Source organism: Elephantulus edwardii, unplaced genomic scaffold (genome assembly GCF_000299155.1).
Source record: "Elephantulus edwardii isolate Elephantulus edwardi_28Jun2011 unplaced genomic scaffold, EleEdw1.0 scaffold00089, whole genome shotgun sequence".
Classification (NCBI taxonomy): Eukaryota; Metazoa; Chordata; class Mammalia; order Macroscelidea; family Macroscelididae; genus Elephantulus; species Elephantulus edwardii.
Window position 1 is genome coordinate 3,269,227 of NW_006399839.1, and position 18,031 is coordinate 3,287,257.

Here is an 18,031-nt window from a genome sequence, read left to right on the forward strand (position 1 = left end):
AGGAAGAAAGGTCTGGTGATTGCTCTATCTCCAAAACTTAGCCAATGAAAACTCTACGAATCACAGCAGAATATTGTCTAGGTTGGGAGGTAAGGGGTTCTGTTGGAGCCACTCCCACATGGAAACAGGAACCAGGGATTTCTACGACTCACAGGGGCCGAGGGGAAAGAAAAACTAAGTAGTTCAAATGTAAAATCTGTTGTTACTTGTTGGCAGTCAGCAAACCTGCCTCAGAGTCAAGACAACCTCACACACCACAGAACTGGGGATTCCGGGTCCTCTGTCAGCCCCATGCTCGTCTGCAGATAGACCGCTAGGATCCATGGGGTTCCCAGAAGCTAGTCTGCAGAAGCAGATCACCAGGCCTTTCTTCCTAGTCTGCCTCAGTCTGGAAGCTCCACTGAGCACCTGTTCAGCATCACAGCAACACACAAGCCACTGCTCTTAGGTGGGGTAGGGGATGTGCATGAGGTTCAAGAACAGAGAACTGACCCACGGCCTCCCACATGCAGGGTAGGTGTTCTGCCATTGAACCTGAACGTGGCTGGTTAACTGTGACTATGTGGGAGTGAGGAGGCGGCTGGTTGAGAAGTTAAAGCTTTCGCTTTGGACTGACCCAGGGATTGCATTTCTCTGCTTAGCCTGCTCTCCCATCACCATGGAAACTGACTATATTTTCAACTTCTTACCGAGAGGTGGGGGGGATACAGCAAGAGGCTGGAGAACCTCTGGAAAGTTCCGCTAGTTTGCACTGATTGGCTCCTACCGCCTGTGAGAAAAGGGGTATGGCTGGGAGAAAGGGTGGGAGGAAGACACCCCACTTCAAATGTCAGCACCCAGGCCAGGACCCTGGTTCCCATCTCCATGTGGAAGTGGATCCAACAGAACCCTTTCCCAAGAGAATGGGATTGTCGGGGGCCAAGATCCCCCATCCAGGCTTGGGAGCTGTGAGATTTCAGGTTTTAAAATAGCCTCACTGAGTGTATACAGTTACTCAAGGAACAGATGGTCCTTAATGAAGGATGTGGGGAGGGAGGGCCACGAGAAGCGGGCGGAACACTTCCTTCACTTGCAATTTTCTCTCCTCACGGTGATCCACGATGATCATCGAAACCAACTGGTCCTTGGCTTTGGGGCCCAGCACAGGGGTCCCGGCAGCATTTTGCCTCTCCCTTGGGTTTGTTCTGAAACAGAGCCTGTTCCCACGGCCGATGAGAGGGGCGGGGAGGAAGGAGGCCGAAGAGGACTCGGATAGGATTGTCCCACTGCCGGACCTAAACGTTGCCCCTGGTAGCTCTCAGAACATGTAAAGTCACAAATGAAGGGGGTGGGGGTGGGTGGAAAGGAAGAGTTTAAAGTATTTCAATAAGCGGCTGACATTTGAAAACAAGGATCTGACATGCAAAACTCTGTATGTGGCTGTTTAAAGAAAGAAACGCTGGCAGTGCCGGCCATCCTGTCCTCTCTAGATGGCACCTGAGTGTCCACTCTGCTATGTGCCACCTCCCCCCTCAACGTCTCTTATTTAGGACACTTGTTCGGCCCTGGTAGGTTTCCGAGGTCTCAGCTCCTGCTCTAGCCTAAAGCTGCTGAAATGAAGCACCCAGCAGTCACCTGTGGATCTTCTTAAAAATGCAGGCTCTGACTCAGGAGTTCAGCCCCTGAATGGAACAAATAGTGACAGGCTCAGCTGCTAAGGGAAAGGTTGGTGGTTCGAAACTATCCAGAGGGACCTTGGGAAAAGGGCCTGGCAATCAATCTGCTTCTGAAAGTTAGAAACGATGAACTTGGGGAAGCTCTACTCTAAAGCACCTGAGGTCATTGTGGGTCACAATGGACTCGACAGTGACCAGGCCGGGGCCAGCGGCGATGCATTGCTCCCACGCTCCCAGGTGATCCATCGACCACACTTTGAATAGCAAAAGCCTAGCATGATCCAATAGAGATTTTGACAAATGTTGACAATGTCCTACGTTTGTACTGTCTGATATTAGGACTAGCCACACACATATGGCTGCTGAGCCCTTGACATGTGACAAATATGAACTGAATTTTTATTTTCTTTTTAATTCATTTATATTTACATACTCTACTGCAGCTAGTCACTACTAGACAGAAAAGTGCAGACCCACAGGGGCTCCATGGAATTTGGTAGTCTAGTGGCAAGAAGTTGTATTGCCAACCCAAAGTTAGGTGTTTTAAATCTACCAGTTGCTTGATGGACGAAAGATGGGCAATTGTCTCCCATGTGATTTACAGTCTCTGAAAACCTGCTGGAAGGTCAGCAACGAGTCGGATCCAACTTGAAGGCACATAACCATCACCAAGGGGGCCCACTGGGTGGACTGCACGTGGACAGCAGAGTCAGGTGGTAATGACCTTGCAGGAGAAGAAACAAGACAGCCAAACTGCAAGGCTTCCCAGGCTGGTGTCTCCTCCCAGCTCCCCCCCTTGCCTTGCCTTCTAGTTCAGCAAAACTGCCCTTGAGTTTGCATGAAAGGCTGATGGTGGTTCTTCCAAGTCTTGTATCTCTGCCTAAATAGGTTCTCACAGACACGCCTCAAGGCTTAGGGAGACGGAACAAGCCCTAGTGAGATCTGGAGATAACCAATGGGGCTAAGGAGCACAACCTGGACAGACACTGGGGAATGCACCCTTGTGAGCCAAAGGAAGAGCAATAGGATTATGAGGAGAGGGGAAGCCAAATGAGAATAGGATTTAGGAAGGAGAGAATATTTTGGGGACGAAAGTATCAGGGAACAAAATGGTGATGCATCGCTCCCAACTCCTGGTGCCACCGGTGCTGTAGATCCATGGGTCACACTTTGAAGAGCAAAGGTCTAGCATTGTCCAACAAAACAGGGGGACAGTAACAAGGGGGATAGGTGGGGAATGGGAATTGAAAAGAAAGACATCAGGAAGAGTATCATGGGGGTAAACACTTGTTGATTGCCGTCGAGTCGAGCATGACTCATAGTCAACAAAAGACCTAATGCCTTTCTATTAACTATTGTTGTTTCTCCAAGTTCATGGAGTTTCCAGAAGCATGTGGTTTAGGAAGCGGATGCCACTCCTGCTTCCAAACCTGTTTTACAACTGGGAGCTTCACTAAACACTGTCCACATTGGAAAACCGTTGTGGTATTTGATACCCCAATGGCACAAGGTTCAGCATCACAGCCAACCCAGGTTACTTCATACAGCACATTGACAAAGAGTGATGTGCAAAGTGGAAGGATGTTTCTCCAGATACAACAACACTAGTCTCATTTAGCAGTGGTTAAGTGTTGTCAAGCTGAATAAGACTCATAGCAACCCTTGCACAAAAACCTGAACTCCGTTCTATAACTAACATTATTTCTATATGTTTATAGAGTAGACACTAGATAGGCAAATATCAAAGGGTTCGGAGATATTCATAATGGGCCTCAGGGGGACAGCTGTTGAGCCCATCACATTCTCACCCCCGGGGCAGCAAGTGTTATATACTTACCTCCTCTGTGGATGATCAGGAGGTGACAGGGTGGGGCTTCTTTGGTGCATTTGTTGTGGCACTTTAATCTGCAAGAGAGAGAGAGAGAGAGAGGACGGATGGATATGTGAGGGGATATATGGGTGGGTGGGTAGATGAGTGGGCAGACCGATGGATGGATGGATGGATGGATGGATGGATGGATGGATGGATGGACGCACGCATGGATGGATGGACAAGGTGATAGGATGCTTGATAGATGGATAGGGAGATGGATGGATGGGTGGATAGATGGATTTATGAATGAATGTGTTGATGTGGCTAGATGGGTTTGTGGGTGGATGTGTAGATGGATGAATAGATAGATTTATGGGTGGATGGCTAGATTGGTTGATGAATGAATGGGTGAAATGGTAGATGGACAAATATATGACCTGAGGGTCATGCCAAGGAGTCTGCAATGACTCTGCAGGCTCTGGGTGGCCGTCAGGCTTTGGAGGACTGTGGCACAATCACATTGGTGTTTGGGAAACCTAATTAGGGAATTGGCTAGTTCTGTGAAGTTTCTGCAGGAGGTACTGTTTGGGATAGCTCGGCTTCATCCTAGAAGTCTCCAAGACGAAAAATCCCCTTCATGCTATTCTGGTGCTATTAAGCTGTGATGCTGATGGAGAACACTGAATCCCATGGACTGTCAAAAGAATAAACAAGCCTGTCTTGGAGAAGGTACAACCAGGATGCTCCTTGGAGGCAAGGATGCTGAAAGTGTGTGTCACATATGCTGGGCGTGTGGCCAAGAAGGGCCGGTCCTTGGAAAAGGACATCATGCTGGGAAAGGTGGAGGGTCAGTGTAAGTGCTGAAGATCCCCAACAACATGGATTAACACAGTGAGTGTAACAATGGGCTCAAGTGTGTCAGGGATGAAGATGTTAGGGTGAGGTTCATAGCTGGGTCTCTATGAATAACAGCCAGCGTGATGGCACTTAACAAGACCACGTCACCTATGAATTACCTCTGAGTGAATCGTTCACCAGCCTGTGCACAGAGGGAAGGGCAGTGTGCATGTGTGGGAGTGCCCCGCAGTCATGGCAGTTTAATGTAAGCTGTGGATCACGGATGAACCAGGTCAGGCTGCCAGTGATCTCATCCAGCTCTCCGCCCTCCAGTGTCCCTTGCGCTGGTGTTTGCAGCAATCCAAGAGCCCTCCTTCACCTCTGGCCAAGGGGCTGGAGACAGAACTCACATCCTTCCCCAGGGACTTCAGAGGGCAGCACTAGAGATGTGATGTGGCCACTGCTTATACATAAAAGACCAGAAAGAGAAATCTACAATGGCCAGACCTTACACCCTGCAACAAAGGTTCCAACGCCAAAGCCTGGAACCTGCACATCTGGACTCTGCTCATGGAGTTGGAGGATTAGTCCAGCCCTGAAATGACTCAGGTGTGGAGTGGAGGAGAAGTTACCAGAGACTTCCACAGAGAGGAGACACACTCTCGCTGTGTCCAATTTGGGGAGAACCACTTATCTGGTGAGAATTAAACTCCATTCAGTCCAGAGGATATCTGTCTTTTTCACTGCCCCTGGGAGAATGCTCCCATTCAGAAAGCACATCGCCTTTCAGTCAATTCCCACTCACAGTGGCTTTACTTACAGGACAGCAGAGAACGGCCCCACAGTTTCCAATATGACTCTATTGAGGGAGCCCTGTGGCACAGTGGACTGCCGGGATGTGGACTCTTAGGAAATAAGAACTGAGAACCATACAGCTCCCAGAATTCCCCAAACCAGGCCCAGTGCCATCAGCAGATTCCAACTGATAGCAAATGCCCCACGGGCAGCCTTTAAGGAGCTTTGCCATAAAGAACACAGACATCCTCAAAAGGGTGGATGGGATCAGGGTATCCTGGGGGATGAAGTGGGGCTCAGATTCAGGTGTCACCATGTCCAGTCCATGCCAAATTGGGAAAGTCATCCAGCTGCTCTCTGACACTCAGTTCTTTCACCTGTAAAGTGGGCACAATCATACCAACTGCCTCCCAGGATTGTAGCGGGAACTAACACAAGTGAGGTGTCTAGGATAGTACTTGAAGCACAGTTGTTTTTGAGTGTCATCATAGTGACCCTATGAACAACAGATCTGAACCTTTCCTGACCCTGTGCCATCCTCACCGTCTCTGACATACTTGAGTCCATTGTTAAAGTCACTGCAACAATGCTACTCATTGAGGGGCTTCCTCTCTTTTACTGACCCTCTACCTTTCTAAGCATGAAACCTTTTTTCCAAGGAATGGATCCTTCTAACAACACGCCCAAAGTACATGAGCTGACGTTTTACTATCTTAGCCTCTAAGGAGAACCCTGCTTGTACTTTATCCAAGACAGACTTGCTCGTTCTTTAGGTAGTCCATGAGATATTTGGTTCTCGTATCCAACACCACAACTCAAAGGCATTACTTTTTCTACCTTCTACTCTACAGTCAGCAAGTGGTTGAAAAGAACATGGTGTGAATCAGGTACACATACAATAGATATGCAAAAACTAGCAGTTACTGGCCTTTTTATTATGGTAGTTATCATTTTTATTCATAATTGGATCAATAACTAGGTAGAGCTTTCTGCTACAAACTCTTGCAACGCCGCTGGCGATGAACCTTTTCTGGCTGCAATGTCGGGTGGCCAGAATGCGAGGAGTCAGTAACTCCAGGAACAAGTTGTGCGTAGGACATAGTTGGTGAACGCTTCAAGGCCTCCCTCTGGGTGGAATGTGATTGGTGAACAGTCCTGTCTTCTCCCCTTGAGTGAAAAGTGGTTGGTGAACTGTTGCTCAGTCTCCTCCCCCTGGGTGGAACATGGTTGGTGAATCACCCAGTCTCTTCTCCTCTGGGTAGAACCACTCAGATGTGTTCAGTGATATCATCCAGCAATCCCCACTGCACTGGGCCCACTTGCTGACACAGCTGGAACCAGCTCTTCAAGGCTCTAAGCCTGGCCACCTTCTCTACCTTGTATTGCTCCCCAACAGCTGGCTGTGTGTTAAGAGGATCTCTTCTCAAATAATCCACTTCTCCAACCCTTATCTCAGGGTTCACTTCTAGGGTAGCCTAACCTGAGATAGCATGATAATTTAAAGTGATTCTGAACATGGAGGCAGCATGCCCCTCAGTTCTCACACCAACAACCAAGCCCTCAGAAAAGGAGTTGGTGATTCATCAAAAAGCTACAGTGACACTTGGGATGGGGGCGGGGGGAAGGGATGGGGGAATTGTATACCAATGAAGGAATTTTTTTTTCTTTTTCTTTTTGGAGAGGGGAGCGAACTGGTGGGGAGGGGTGGGCAGGGAGAAAAGTACGGCAATGAATGAATGGAAATCCAAAATCTCTGTAAATGTTCATTAAAATTAATAAAAAAATACTTTTTAAAAAAAAAAAATAGCTACAGTGACATAGCACATCCACTCTAATAATATTTTCAAAAGCCCAGGAAACAGGGATTTCACCCTTTACACAGTGTTCATGGCAGCTTAAACATCTATAAGTACCTAGATGAATAAACAAAATACGATAGGGCCATACAATAAACCGTTATTCAGCCATAATAAAGAAGAATGATTGGCACAAGTTATGACGTGATTAACGTTGAAAAAAATAATGCTAAGTGAAAGTAGCCAGGAACAAAGTATCACATATTATGTGAGTCCATTTACTCAAAATATCAGAACAGGTAAATCCATAGAGATGGCAAAGAGATTGGCAGCTGCCACGGCTGGAGGTAATGGGTACCACTTTTGGATATAGGCTGTTCTTTTGGAGGGAGAGTTGGAATTAGAGAGAAGTAGTCATTTCAAAACAACGTAACTGTATCACTGTTTAGTGTCTCTTTAAAATGGTCACTCTCATGTTTTGCGAATTTTGCCTTGATTTGCAAACAAAAGCCAAATAAGCATGTCCTCTTCCCCTAGATTCCTTGTGCATATCTTCAGTCCTTTTAGAAATCGACCCTTCCCCAGCTGTGTGACCAAAGGGGAAAGTCATTTTAGCTTGTTGAGCTTAGGTTCCATCATATGTAAAACTTGATGAGGAATAAACAAGAAAATGCTTCTGTAGTGAACAGTTCCATGGTCCAACAGGGCTGGCTAATACACATTCTGAGCACACCAAAAAGGTCCTCGCAGTTCTCAGACAGTTTGGTAACTTGAAAAGAACTTGGAAAGAATTTACTGAAGCTTTCATTCGAAATGGTTAATTTACAAAAAAAACCTTCCAAAGCTTAATAGGACAAGCTTCAGTTATTGAGCAAAGTTGCTTACAGGGAACATCTCATTCCCTAAAGGATCTGCTGGCTAATTGAGACATCTCTTGGTCTGCAAATGAAATATGTAAATTTCTCTTTATGGGGAGAATCTGGGTCTTCCTCATTTGTGTAGTGCCCTCTTCTCTCCCCCTTTCAGTCCCTGGCCTGATGCCTGGCGCCTAAAACATGTTGCATAAATATTGGCCAGACAGAAGGAGAAGAGAGGAAGAGAATGCAGAAAAGGATGAAGAGGAAAAACCTCTCAAACACTATTGATTTAGGGACATTCATTAGCCCTAGCAAACAATTTTTTAAAAATTACCTCAATTGCTCAAAAAGTATCTGATTAGTTTGTAAAAATAAAAAAATAAAAAAAGGAAGGTATAGAGTCTTGGTGGTACTTAAGCATGAGGCCACTAACTAAAAGACTGGCAGGTGTAACCAAGTAGGTGCTCTGGAGGACAGGAAACCCTTGGGACATTTCTTCTCTACCCAATAGGGTATCTGGGAGTTGGAATCTAGCAGTGGGTTTTTTTATTCCCATCTTATTTGTAAAGGAGTCGCTGGGTGGCACAGTTAAATGCTTGAGCACTCACTGAAAGGTTTGGGGTTCAAGTCAATCCAGGGTCACCACAGAGGAAAGGCTTGGTGATCAGAACAAAGTGCAGCCATTGACAAGCCCACAGAGCACAGCTCTACGCGGATCCCCGAGGGGTCATATCCGTCAGAGCTGACTCGATGGCAGCAGGTGGAGGTGGGGTCTCCTCCCGTGTAGTTTGTGAAATGCTGCCTCCTCTTCCCCCTCCTCTCTCCTCTTTCACCTTCAGTCTCCTTTCCTCTCCAACAGAGCTCTGGCGGACTCGTTTCCTCTGTCACTCTGGTAGTGGCTCCATGAGAGCAGGATGGGCTAGCTTCTCCTGTGGAATTTACAGCCTCAAGAACCTTAAGTGGGAAGGAGTTTGTGCTGCTAACCCAAAAGGCATATGGTTCAAATCCATCAGCTGATGAGATTGGCAATCTCCTCTCGTGCGATTTACAGCCTCGATGATAATGTTTTTATTGTGTACCGCCATGTCGGAACCGACTCATAGCTGACCCTCCAGAGGATATTCAGACACAGTAAATCTCACGGGAGTTGATTAGCTGTCTTTTCCTGTGAGCAGACGGCAGATTTGAACTGTGTGCTTTTGGGTTGACAACACAATTCCTTCCCACTAGGCTACTAGAGCTCCCTCAATGATAATGAGTTGGGTGTTTACACCCCCCCAAAAGTCCTGAGGTCGTGGCGGCAAGGATCTGAGCAGAAGCAAACTGTCCCTCTGAGGATCTGGCTCCAGAACAGTGGGGGGCAAATGCCCCCTTTTATCAGAAGCTGTGCTGTTTCTTAATAGTTTTGTCACAGTTATGGTCCCCACAGACTTGTGGAGTAGACAGTCACCTAGAGCCTTGCATGGGGCTCATCAGCCTTCCCAGAGAAAGGAAGCAAGACTGGGAAGGAAGAGGGCTTCTGCTGGGAAGTCTGTTCACATGGTGATGGGGCGACTGCAGCAAATGCATGAGGTTACTGCTGGCAATCCAAAGGCCCGATTCCTCTCTCTATGCCCCACGCCGGCTCTTGTTACAGTTCACCTGAACCAGGTACAGCCTTTCCTAACAGAACTCAAAGGAGCTGCTTTCTATAAACCTTGCCCTGGATGAGAGGAAGAAAGGCCTGGTGATCTACATCCAGAAGATCAAGGTCATGGAAAACCCTTGGAAGATGGTTCTCCTCGGGGAGGAGGGGCCAGTGAGTTGCCGTTAATGATAGTGAATAATGTGGGAATGAATAGTGGTGTGGTTGTGCAGTCAGGGAGCTCCCTAGAGACAAGGACGGTGAGACTGGGGGTAGGTTATCGAGAGGGGCTCATCCTTGCAGAAGGACATCATGCTTGGCAAAGTGGAGGAAGATCCTCTGAGAGATGGGCTGATACAGTGACTTCAGCATGGCCGTGATCATGATGACGGTGTGGGATTGGGTGAGGTTTGATCTGTTCACAGCCTCACCATCAATTGTAGTGGACTCAAGAGCACTGAATAACAGGAGAAGATGGGGAGCTCTGATGGTCCAATAGTTAAGCATTTGGCTGCTAACCAAAAGGTTAGTGGCTCAAACCCTTCCTAGTGGTTACAAGGAGGTTGCCATTGTTGTTATATACCATCAAGTCAGAACTAACTAACCCATAACTGACTCTCCATGGGGTTTTCAGAGGCAGTAAACTGTATGGGAGGAGACTGCCCATCTTTCTCCCTCAGAGCAACCGGTGGATTTGAACTGCATACTTCTGTTTTGGCGCCACAGTTTCTTACCACTAAGCCACCTATCTTTCAATAAGGTAGGAAGAGAGAAAGAAGGGAGATGAGAAAGGCCAGGCACAGAATTTGACTCTCAGTCCTATAAATAAAAGTTATAGCTTTGGAAATCCTATGGGGTAGTTCTACTTTGCCACATGGCATTGTTAGGGTTCCCTCAATCCAACATGGCAGTGAGGAAGGGACACAGCCTGCTGCGGTCCTAGGGAGTCAAGGTGGCCAGAACGCTGGGTGAAGAGAGGAGTGAGGGGAGGAGGAACAGGGCAAGCAAGGTATTACAGAGTCTCCTCTGAAGACTGATTTAATCTGAAATCAAGGAGTATAACCAATGGAGGGCTGGAAGCCGGGAGATGACAGCTGGAGAAGTGGTGGGGCGATTGCTGCTGTAACAGGGCTGTGGCGGGGCCCTCCCTCATGGCCTCCCCACTCCCAGCACTGCCCTTGAATGAAGAGTACCCCACTGCTTTTTACAAAAGCACCAAATCACCAAACCACATCGTTGCTCCCCTGGCAGTCACCCTGGTCCCAACAAATGCCCCAGCTGGGCATTTCCATCTCATTTTGATTCCCTTGTGGTCTGTGCACTGAACTGATGTTTCCAGAAAGGGCTTTCTATGCCCCCTGCCCTCACTACTGACAACTCCGGCTTCACTCTCTCGACTCAGACAGAGGGAGAGTCTCAACATAAATGAGCAAGGGATGGTGGGGGAACTGGCATGTGGGCCGGACAGCAGGCTCCAGCATCATCCTCAACTCTCAGAACCCCCAGAGCTGTCCTCTCCCTGAGCGAACACAGTAGGGGAAGCTGTTAGAGACCCCACACTTAAGCTAACCTCGAGAGAGCGAGCAAAGGGATGTGGGGTCTTTGTGGGTCCTGGGACCTGGCATTCAGAACACAGGCCTGCTTCTTATCTTTCAATGAAAGAAAGGATCCTGGGGGTGGGGGTGGGGTGGGGGTGAGTTCTTCAGTTGCACCAGAGGTGGCGCTAGTGATGAGCCAGCTAGAAAGCCTTGGCCCATTCAAGTGTGATCTCACACAAGGTGGTCCCTAGTCTGAGAACTGAAATCTGAGTGCTCTTTGAGTTTGAGTCACAGATCTACCTAACGTGAGACTCTGAGTTAACACTTTCCTTCTGACGGCCTCTGTTTTCTGCATCTGTAAAATAGGTATAATAATGGGATTACCTTCCATGTTAAGCTTGAGAATGAAATAATGAGACTATGTCTGTCAATTTTTGTTTAGCAAAATGCCTGGCACTCTATATAAGCTCTCAATACAACACCACCATTATCATCTTCATCACCACCACCACATGCAAGCCCCACTCAGCCCTCACATGCAGCTGTAATTGGACCTAAAAGTTTTGTTTCAAACAGGCTAAAACGCATGTAAGGGACCATGAATTCCCGTTATAATTACTGCAAAAAACTCAAGTGTTTCTATTAATGGAAGAGTAAGCTCAGGCTTCAAGCTGGTGATCTCTGAAACGCGTGCTCCTAATTATAGCCTGCCAATATCCTGCCTGTTGTACAAGTTCCTGAAGCTTCCAGGAACTTTGCAGCAGCTGCAACATCGGGGCTCCTCCTCTCTCTGGAGCACCAAGGCCTGGACGAGCTGGGGCAAAGAGTAGTTGCAAGCAGCTTGGGGGGGGGGGCTCCTGCTCCACATTTTTATCTTCTCATCATCAGAAGCTGGAGCCATTTTTGCCCCGATGGACACTTTGTGACAAAGCCCTGTATTCTGATGCCAGGGAGCAGACTGCAGAGCACAAAGGTGTGAAGGGAACTAAAGAGGGTTGAGGGCAAAGTGCGAAGGTCTGATAACAGAGCTCAACTGGGCCAAGAGGTGAATGGCTTAGTGAAGCAAACTCCAGTCACGTCACCTTGTATAGCAGCCCTGATGGCAGAGTGGATAAAGCATTGGGCTGTTAAGTGAAAGCTTGGTGGTTCCAATCCACTGGCCTCTCCAAGAGAGAAAGACGAGGCAGCTAATCCCATAAAGACATACAGCTTCAGGCCAGATCCCCTCTACCTGAAAGTCACTAAGGAGTCAGAATTGACTCAAAGGCAGTGAGTTTGAGTTTTGATCTCACATGGGGAAAAGCAAGAACGAGCCAAATAAAATCAGCAAGAGCAAGTCATCCGAGTTAGGCTGCTGCAGGGGAGAGAAGAGGTCTTCAGGAGGATGCTGAGAGTGGAACCCACGGGCAATCTTGCGCTGCGTAACTCGGGTTCCCAAACACCACTCTTTGCCCACAGGACACAGGGGCAGGCCTCACTCCCATGGAGGAGGGCAGTGAGTGTGAGCGGAACCCACAGAAGGTTCTTGGTTAACACAGCACTGCTGCTGGCATGTTGTGGTGGTGGTGGTGGTTGTGCACCATCCAGTAAGAACTGACTCATAGCTGACCCTCCAGTGGGTTTTCAGAAGCAGTAAACTGAGAGGGGCAGACTTCCCACCTTATCTGGTGGAACAGTTGGTGGATTCAAACTGCATGCGTTTGGGTTGGTGGTGCAACTCCCTATCAACAGGCCAGCCGAGCTCCCTGCCGTGTATGTGTGGGGTGTGTGTGTGTGGTGAGGGGGAAACTGAAGGAGCTTCCTGTGACACGGGACTAGGGGCACCAAGGCAGGGCAAGTTCCATGCATCCTGGGATGGTTGGCCCTCCTGTGATCCACTGAGAGTTTTAGTCACAGATCTATGCATGGTGCAAGCAGTTGAGAGCCAGGGTTCAAAACGGAAAACACATGCTATAGTCTCGTTGGGTGGGAAGGTGTGATTTATAAACTTGTGGTTCACCAACAAAGGCAGTTCTACCTCCCCAGGAGATATGTGACAATGCCTGGTAACATGTTTAAGGATCCCTAATGGAACAGTGGTTAAAACATTTAGCTGCTACCCACAAGGTCAGTGGTTGGGACCTACCAGCTATTCCAGAAAAGGATGTGTTTGCTTCCACAGAGATTCACAGCCTTGGAAATGTTATGGGGAAGCTCTAATCTGTCCTACAGGAATAGACCTGGGGGCACAGGTTTGCTATTTTTGGTCTTGGTGACATTTTTGGTTGTCATGCTTAGTGGTAAGGAGTTGAGCTGCCAAGCCAAAGGCACATGGTTTGAGTCCACTAGTGGTTCCACAGGAGAAAGATGGACAATCACTTCCCAGGTGATCTACCGCCTCTGTGAACTGGCTGGAGAGTCAGCTGCGAGTCAGTTCTGACTCCATGGTACACAACAACAGCAGTGCGCGTGGAGGTGAGGTGGAGTGGTGTGGAGGTCGCTCAGTAGAGGTCAGGATGCTGCTAACCATCCTAAACGCGCAGGACAGCCCCACAACAAAGAGGTACATGTAAACGGCACCAACGCTGGGACACATTGACAGAAGCCTTTTAACATGCATCCCGCGCAGAGGTTGGTAATTTCCAAAAATCCCAACCAAAGAAAAACAGAGAGGAGCTGCAAAGGTAATTTAGTGTGTCTGTTTCTTTTTATACTTTTATTATTAGAACATCAATTTCTGCAAGTAAATAAATGCTGGGCAACTTATTTAAAAACTCTAAGTTGAAGGGATTCCAAGTCATCACCATGTCTGGGGCATGCTCACGTCTTAACACTCTGAATAAATGAGTTAGCCTCACTTCACATCAGAGAGATTGAAAAACTTTCCCGGCCTCACACAGCTGGCAGTAACAGAGCCAGGACCTGAACCCGGCTCCGTCCACCTACGGGGTTGGCGTTCTTCCTATTGCTTTACTGGCAAAGGCTGGGGTCCCTACAAACAGCCTGAAATGGGCATCCTTGCCAACGACTTGTTGAGTGCATGTTCTTGGGAGAAACCCAGTCTATCTTGGAGGAACAAGGAAGGAAGAGGAAGGAAGTTAAGCAAGAGTGTGGCCCGGGTGGACCTGGTCTCATCCTGCTCCTTGGGGGGCTCAGGGTTATAATCTGCTCCCCAGAGTCTGTCTGCCTTGGGGTTAGGGCACCAGGCTTTCGGGACTTTGTACCATGGAGCCACAGGCTCTGAGCTGTATGGGGGAGTAATACTCAACCCAAAATCCACTGCCATCGAGTCGATTCAGACTCACAGCGACTCTACTGGATCTCTGTGGCTGGACTCCTTAAAAAGGGAGAACCTGACTTCATTTCTCATTGCTTGAGGGAGTAGGGGATACAAACTGACAACCTTTTGGTTAGCAGACCAACACACAGCCCACTAGGCCACCAAGGAATCCATGAGTCAGTCTCTCTCTAATCAACTCATAGCTGACCTTCCATTGGGTTTTAACTGTGGACTTGAACCTCCATCCTTTCAGTTAGTAAGGATGCTCAAGGCCTCTTGGGATCTGATGCAAGCCTTTGTCCATGTTGTTCTCTCTGCTAAGATCACCTTGGCCCCGGCCTCCTCTTCCTTCAAGACTGGAGAGCCCATCACACTTGTCCTCTGGCCCTTGTTATCCTCTTGTTTATCACTCCATCTGTCTGGATGGAGTTCCTCACTTACAGCCTGCTGCTTTAGTGAACATGTCTATTTCTGCAGAGTTAACCTTCCACTATGGTCCTGAGGCAGGTGGGAACTTAACAAGGACAGAAAATGTGAGTCAACTGAGGGCAGGGACTGTGTCTTTTCATTATGGCAAAAAAAGAAATAAAGTTTGCCATTGTAACCATTCTTTCAACTGTACAATTCAGTGTCATTTATTACACTCATCAAGTTGGCTGCCATCACTACCACCCAATCTCAAAAGTGTCACATCAACGCCAACAAAAACTCAGTGCCCCTTCATCCATCATTCCTCTCCTCTTCCCTCCTAAACCAAAACCCAAACACACTGTTAGACTGAGTTAATTCCAGCTCACAGTGATACTCTTTTGGGTCTCCAAGGCTGTAAATGTTAATGGGAGCAAGTCGATTGCCCATCTTTTCCCTGTATAGCAGCTGGTGGATTTGAACTGCTGGCCTTTAGGTGACCAGCCCAACTTGTCTGTCACCCACTACATTACCAGAGCTGCTCTCCTAACCCCTGGTAAATACTGATCAACTTTTGGGTGAATGCAATTGCTAATCCCACAATTCAAGATCTTTCACACATACAAATGGAATCATGTAGTGTTCACCCATTTGTGTCTAACTTAATTTTGCTTTAATGTGTTCAGAGTTGCTTTAAACCACAGCATGTATCAGCATGTAATTTCTCTTTATGGATGAATGGTATTCCATTCGAGGCATCCACCTCCTTTTATGTATCAGTTTATCTACCGATAAACACCTTTTTTGGTCCCACTTTTTTATGGTAGTGAATAGTGATGCCATGAACACTGGCATAGAATTCTGTCTGAGTGTCTTCTTTGAAGACTCTGGGGTATATACCCAGGTTTGATATTGTTGAGGGAGCCCTGGTTACCTAGTGGCCAAAGCATTGCATTGCCAATCCAAAGGCAAGCAGTTTGAATCTACAAGTCACTTTGAGAGAGAAAGGTGGACAGTCTCCTTCTGTTCAATTTACAGACTCTGAAAAATCCCCTGGAGGGTGAGCTGTGAGTCCGTTCTGACTCGAAGGCACAGAACAAGAAGAAGCGGCTACTGCTGAGTCACATAATAACTTTACATTGAGCATTTAAGGAACAGTCAATTGATAGAGAAACTGTATGGATTTTTAACCTCCAAGCTGAAGCTGAAGAAAAGGAAAACAAGTCCACAGAAGGCAAAGTATGACCTCGAGTATATCTCCTCACCTGAATTTAGAGACGACTGCTGCACTGAGTACTAATAACCAAAGACCAAGTGTGTTGTGGGGTAACATCAAGGACATCACCATACAGAAAGGAAAAGGCCATTGCAAAGATGATAAAGAAAGAAGGACCACAATGGAAGGCAGGAAGCTAAACTGAATAGAAGAAATAATAGTATAAAGCAACTGAATAAAACATTTCAAAGGATGTTTCGGGAAGACAAAGTAAAATATTGTTACAAAATATAAAAATAATTAGTTAGGAAACCAAAAGTAAATAACACACTTGATCTTGTCTCAGTTTGAAAAAGAAAAATTAAAGTCTCAAGTTGCAATATGGAAAGATTCTATGGACAAAATATTAAGCCATGAAGGAAGCAGCAAGGGAAGACAGAAGAAATAGACAGTCACTGTACCAAAAAGAATTGACTGGCATTCAAGCATTGTAGGAGGCAGTCTGGTCAGGACCCAGTGGTATTTAAGGAAGGAGTCTGAGTTGCACTGAATGCATTGGTGAAAGTCAAACATCCAGGAATTGACTGAATACCACTCGTGGTGCTTCAAAAAAACTAATGCAGCACTAGAAGCCCTCATTTATCTATGGCAAGAAACATGGAAGATAACTAACTGGTCAACCAATTAGATGAGATCCATTTTAATGTGCGTCCTAAAGAAAGATGGTCTGGAAGAATGTGGGAATTATTGAACAACATATCACACACAAGCAAAGTGATCAACAACACAGAACTGTCAGGCATTCTAATACGATTCAGACTGCGATGTGGGTGTCTCTGCTGTCATCAGATAGATCCTGGCAGAAAGTAAATACCAGAACGATGTTTGCCTGGGTTTTACCAGTTATGCAAAGGGATTTAACTGTGAGAATCATGACAAGTTATGGGTATGGTGAGAAAAGAACATTCTAGAATAACTTTTTGGTCATGTACTGAGATCTGTACATAGACCAAGAGGCAGTGATTCAAACAGACCAGGAGACACTGCATGACTTAAGACCAGGAAAAGCGTGTGTCAAGGTTACACCCTTTCACCATACTAATTCTATCTGTGTGCTGAACAAACCATCTGAGAAGTCAGACTCCATGAAGAAAAACATGCACCAGGACTGGAGGAAGGCTGACTAAGAGCCTGTGATATGCAGACGATACGTGCTTGGTAAAAGGCAAGGGGACCTGAGGCACTTGCTGGTGAAGACTGAAAGTTTTTGTATAGCCTTTAGTACGGATTATGTCTTAACATAAATGAAATTAAAATCTTAACAAGTTGACAAATAGACAACATGTTGATAAACAGAGAACATGCTGAAGTTGGCACGGATTTAATTTTAAGGTGTGCCTGACCCAAGCCAGTGGTCATCTGTCAGTCTGCACACTGTTGTGGCCTGTGTGCTGCTGTGAAGCTGGAAGCTCGTGTTTCACGCCCCAGCAGGGTCACCCATGGCGGGCAGCTCTCAGCAGAGCATCTAGGGCTGAGAGAGACTGGGAAGCAGGGCAGGCCATCCACATCTGAAACAGCAGGTCTTTGAGAAATGATACGAATAACAGTGGAATGCTGCCTGATACTGAGGTGGAAAAAAAGAGGCTCTCAGCTCGAAAGGCATCTAAAATAAGACAGGAAAGAGGGGGAGGTCTGGTGGCTCAGCAGTAAGAAACTGCGCTGCTAACAGGAAGGTGCACTGTTTGGATCCACCAGCTGCTCTGTGGGAGGAATGTGGGCAAGCTCCTCCCATGGGATTTACCGCCCCTGCAAACCTGCTGGATGGTCCGCTGTGGGTCGGCTCCCGCTCGGTGATACATAACAACAACAATAACACAGACAGAGTGAGCGAAGTTATTACCCAGTGAAGGGCTTTCATTTGCTGATGTGGCATGATTAAAAATGAAGAGAAATGCTTGCAAGCATTCATTAATAACTGGAACCTGGCAAGTATGAAGAAGCCGCTAGGAAAATTGGAAGTTGTCAAAAATTAACTGGCATGTATAAAGATCAATATCCTTGGCATTAGCAAGATGAAATGGACAGTAATTGGCCATTTGGAATCAGACAAACAGATGATCTACTACGTTGGGAGTGACATATTGAAGAGGAATGGTGTCACAGTCATGGTCAAAAAGAACATTTCAAAGATCTGTCCCGAAGTACAATACACAGGTGGATTATCATAGGTGCC

At 47.0% G+C, this 18,031-nt stretch overlaps 1 protein-coding gene across 1 annotated transcript in view; it reads right to left on the reverse strand.

Moving 5' to 3' along the window:
- KSR2 (kinase suppressor of ras 2) overlaps positions 1-18,031 on the reverse strand; it is a 425,537-nt gene that overhangs the window by 86,820 nt on the left and 320,686 nt on the right. The window contains exons 8-9 of the mRNA XM_006890405.1: positions 3,493-3,560; positions 1,389-1,394 (exon numbers count right to left, since the gene is read on the reverse strand). Of these exons, the coding sequence (XP_006890467.1) occupies positions 1,389-1,394; positions 3,493-3,560 (74 nt within the window). The remainder of the gene's footprint in view (positions 1-1,388; positions 1,395-3,492; positions 3,561-18,031) is intronic.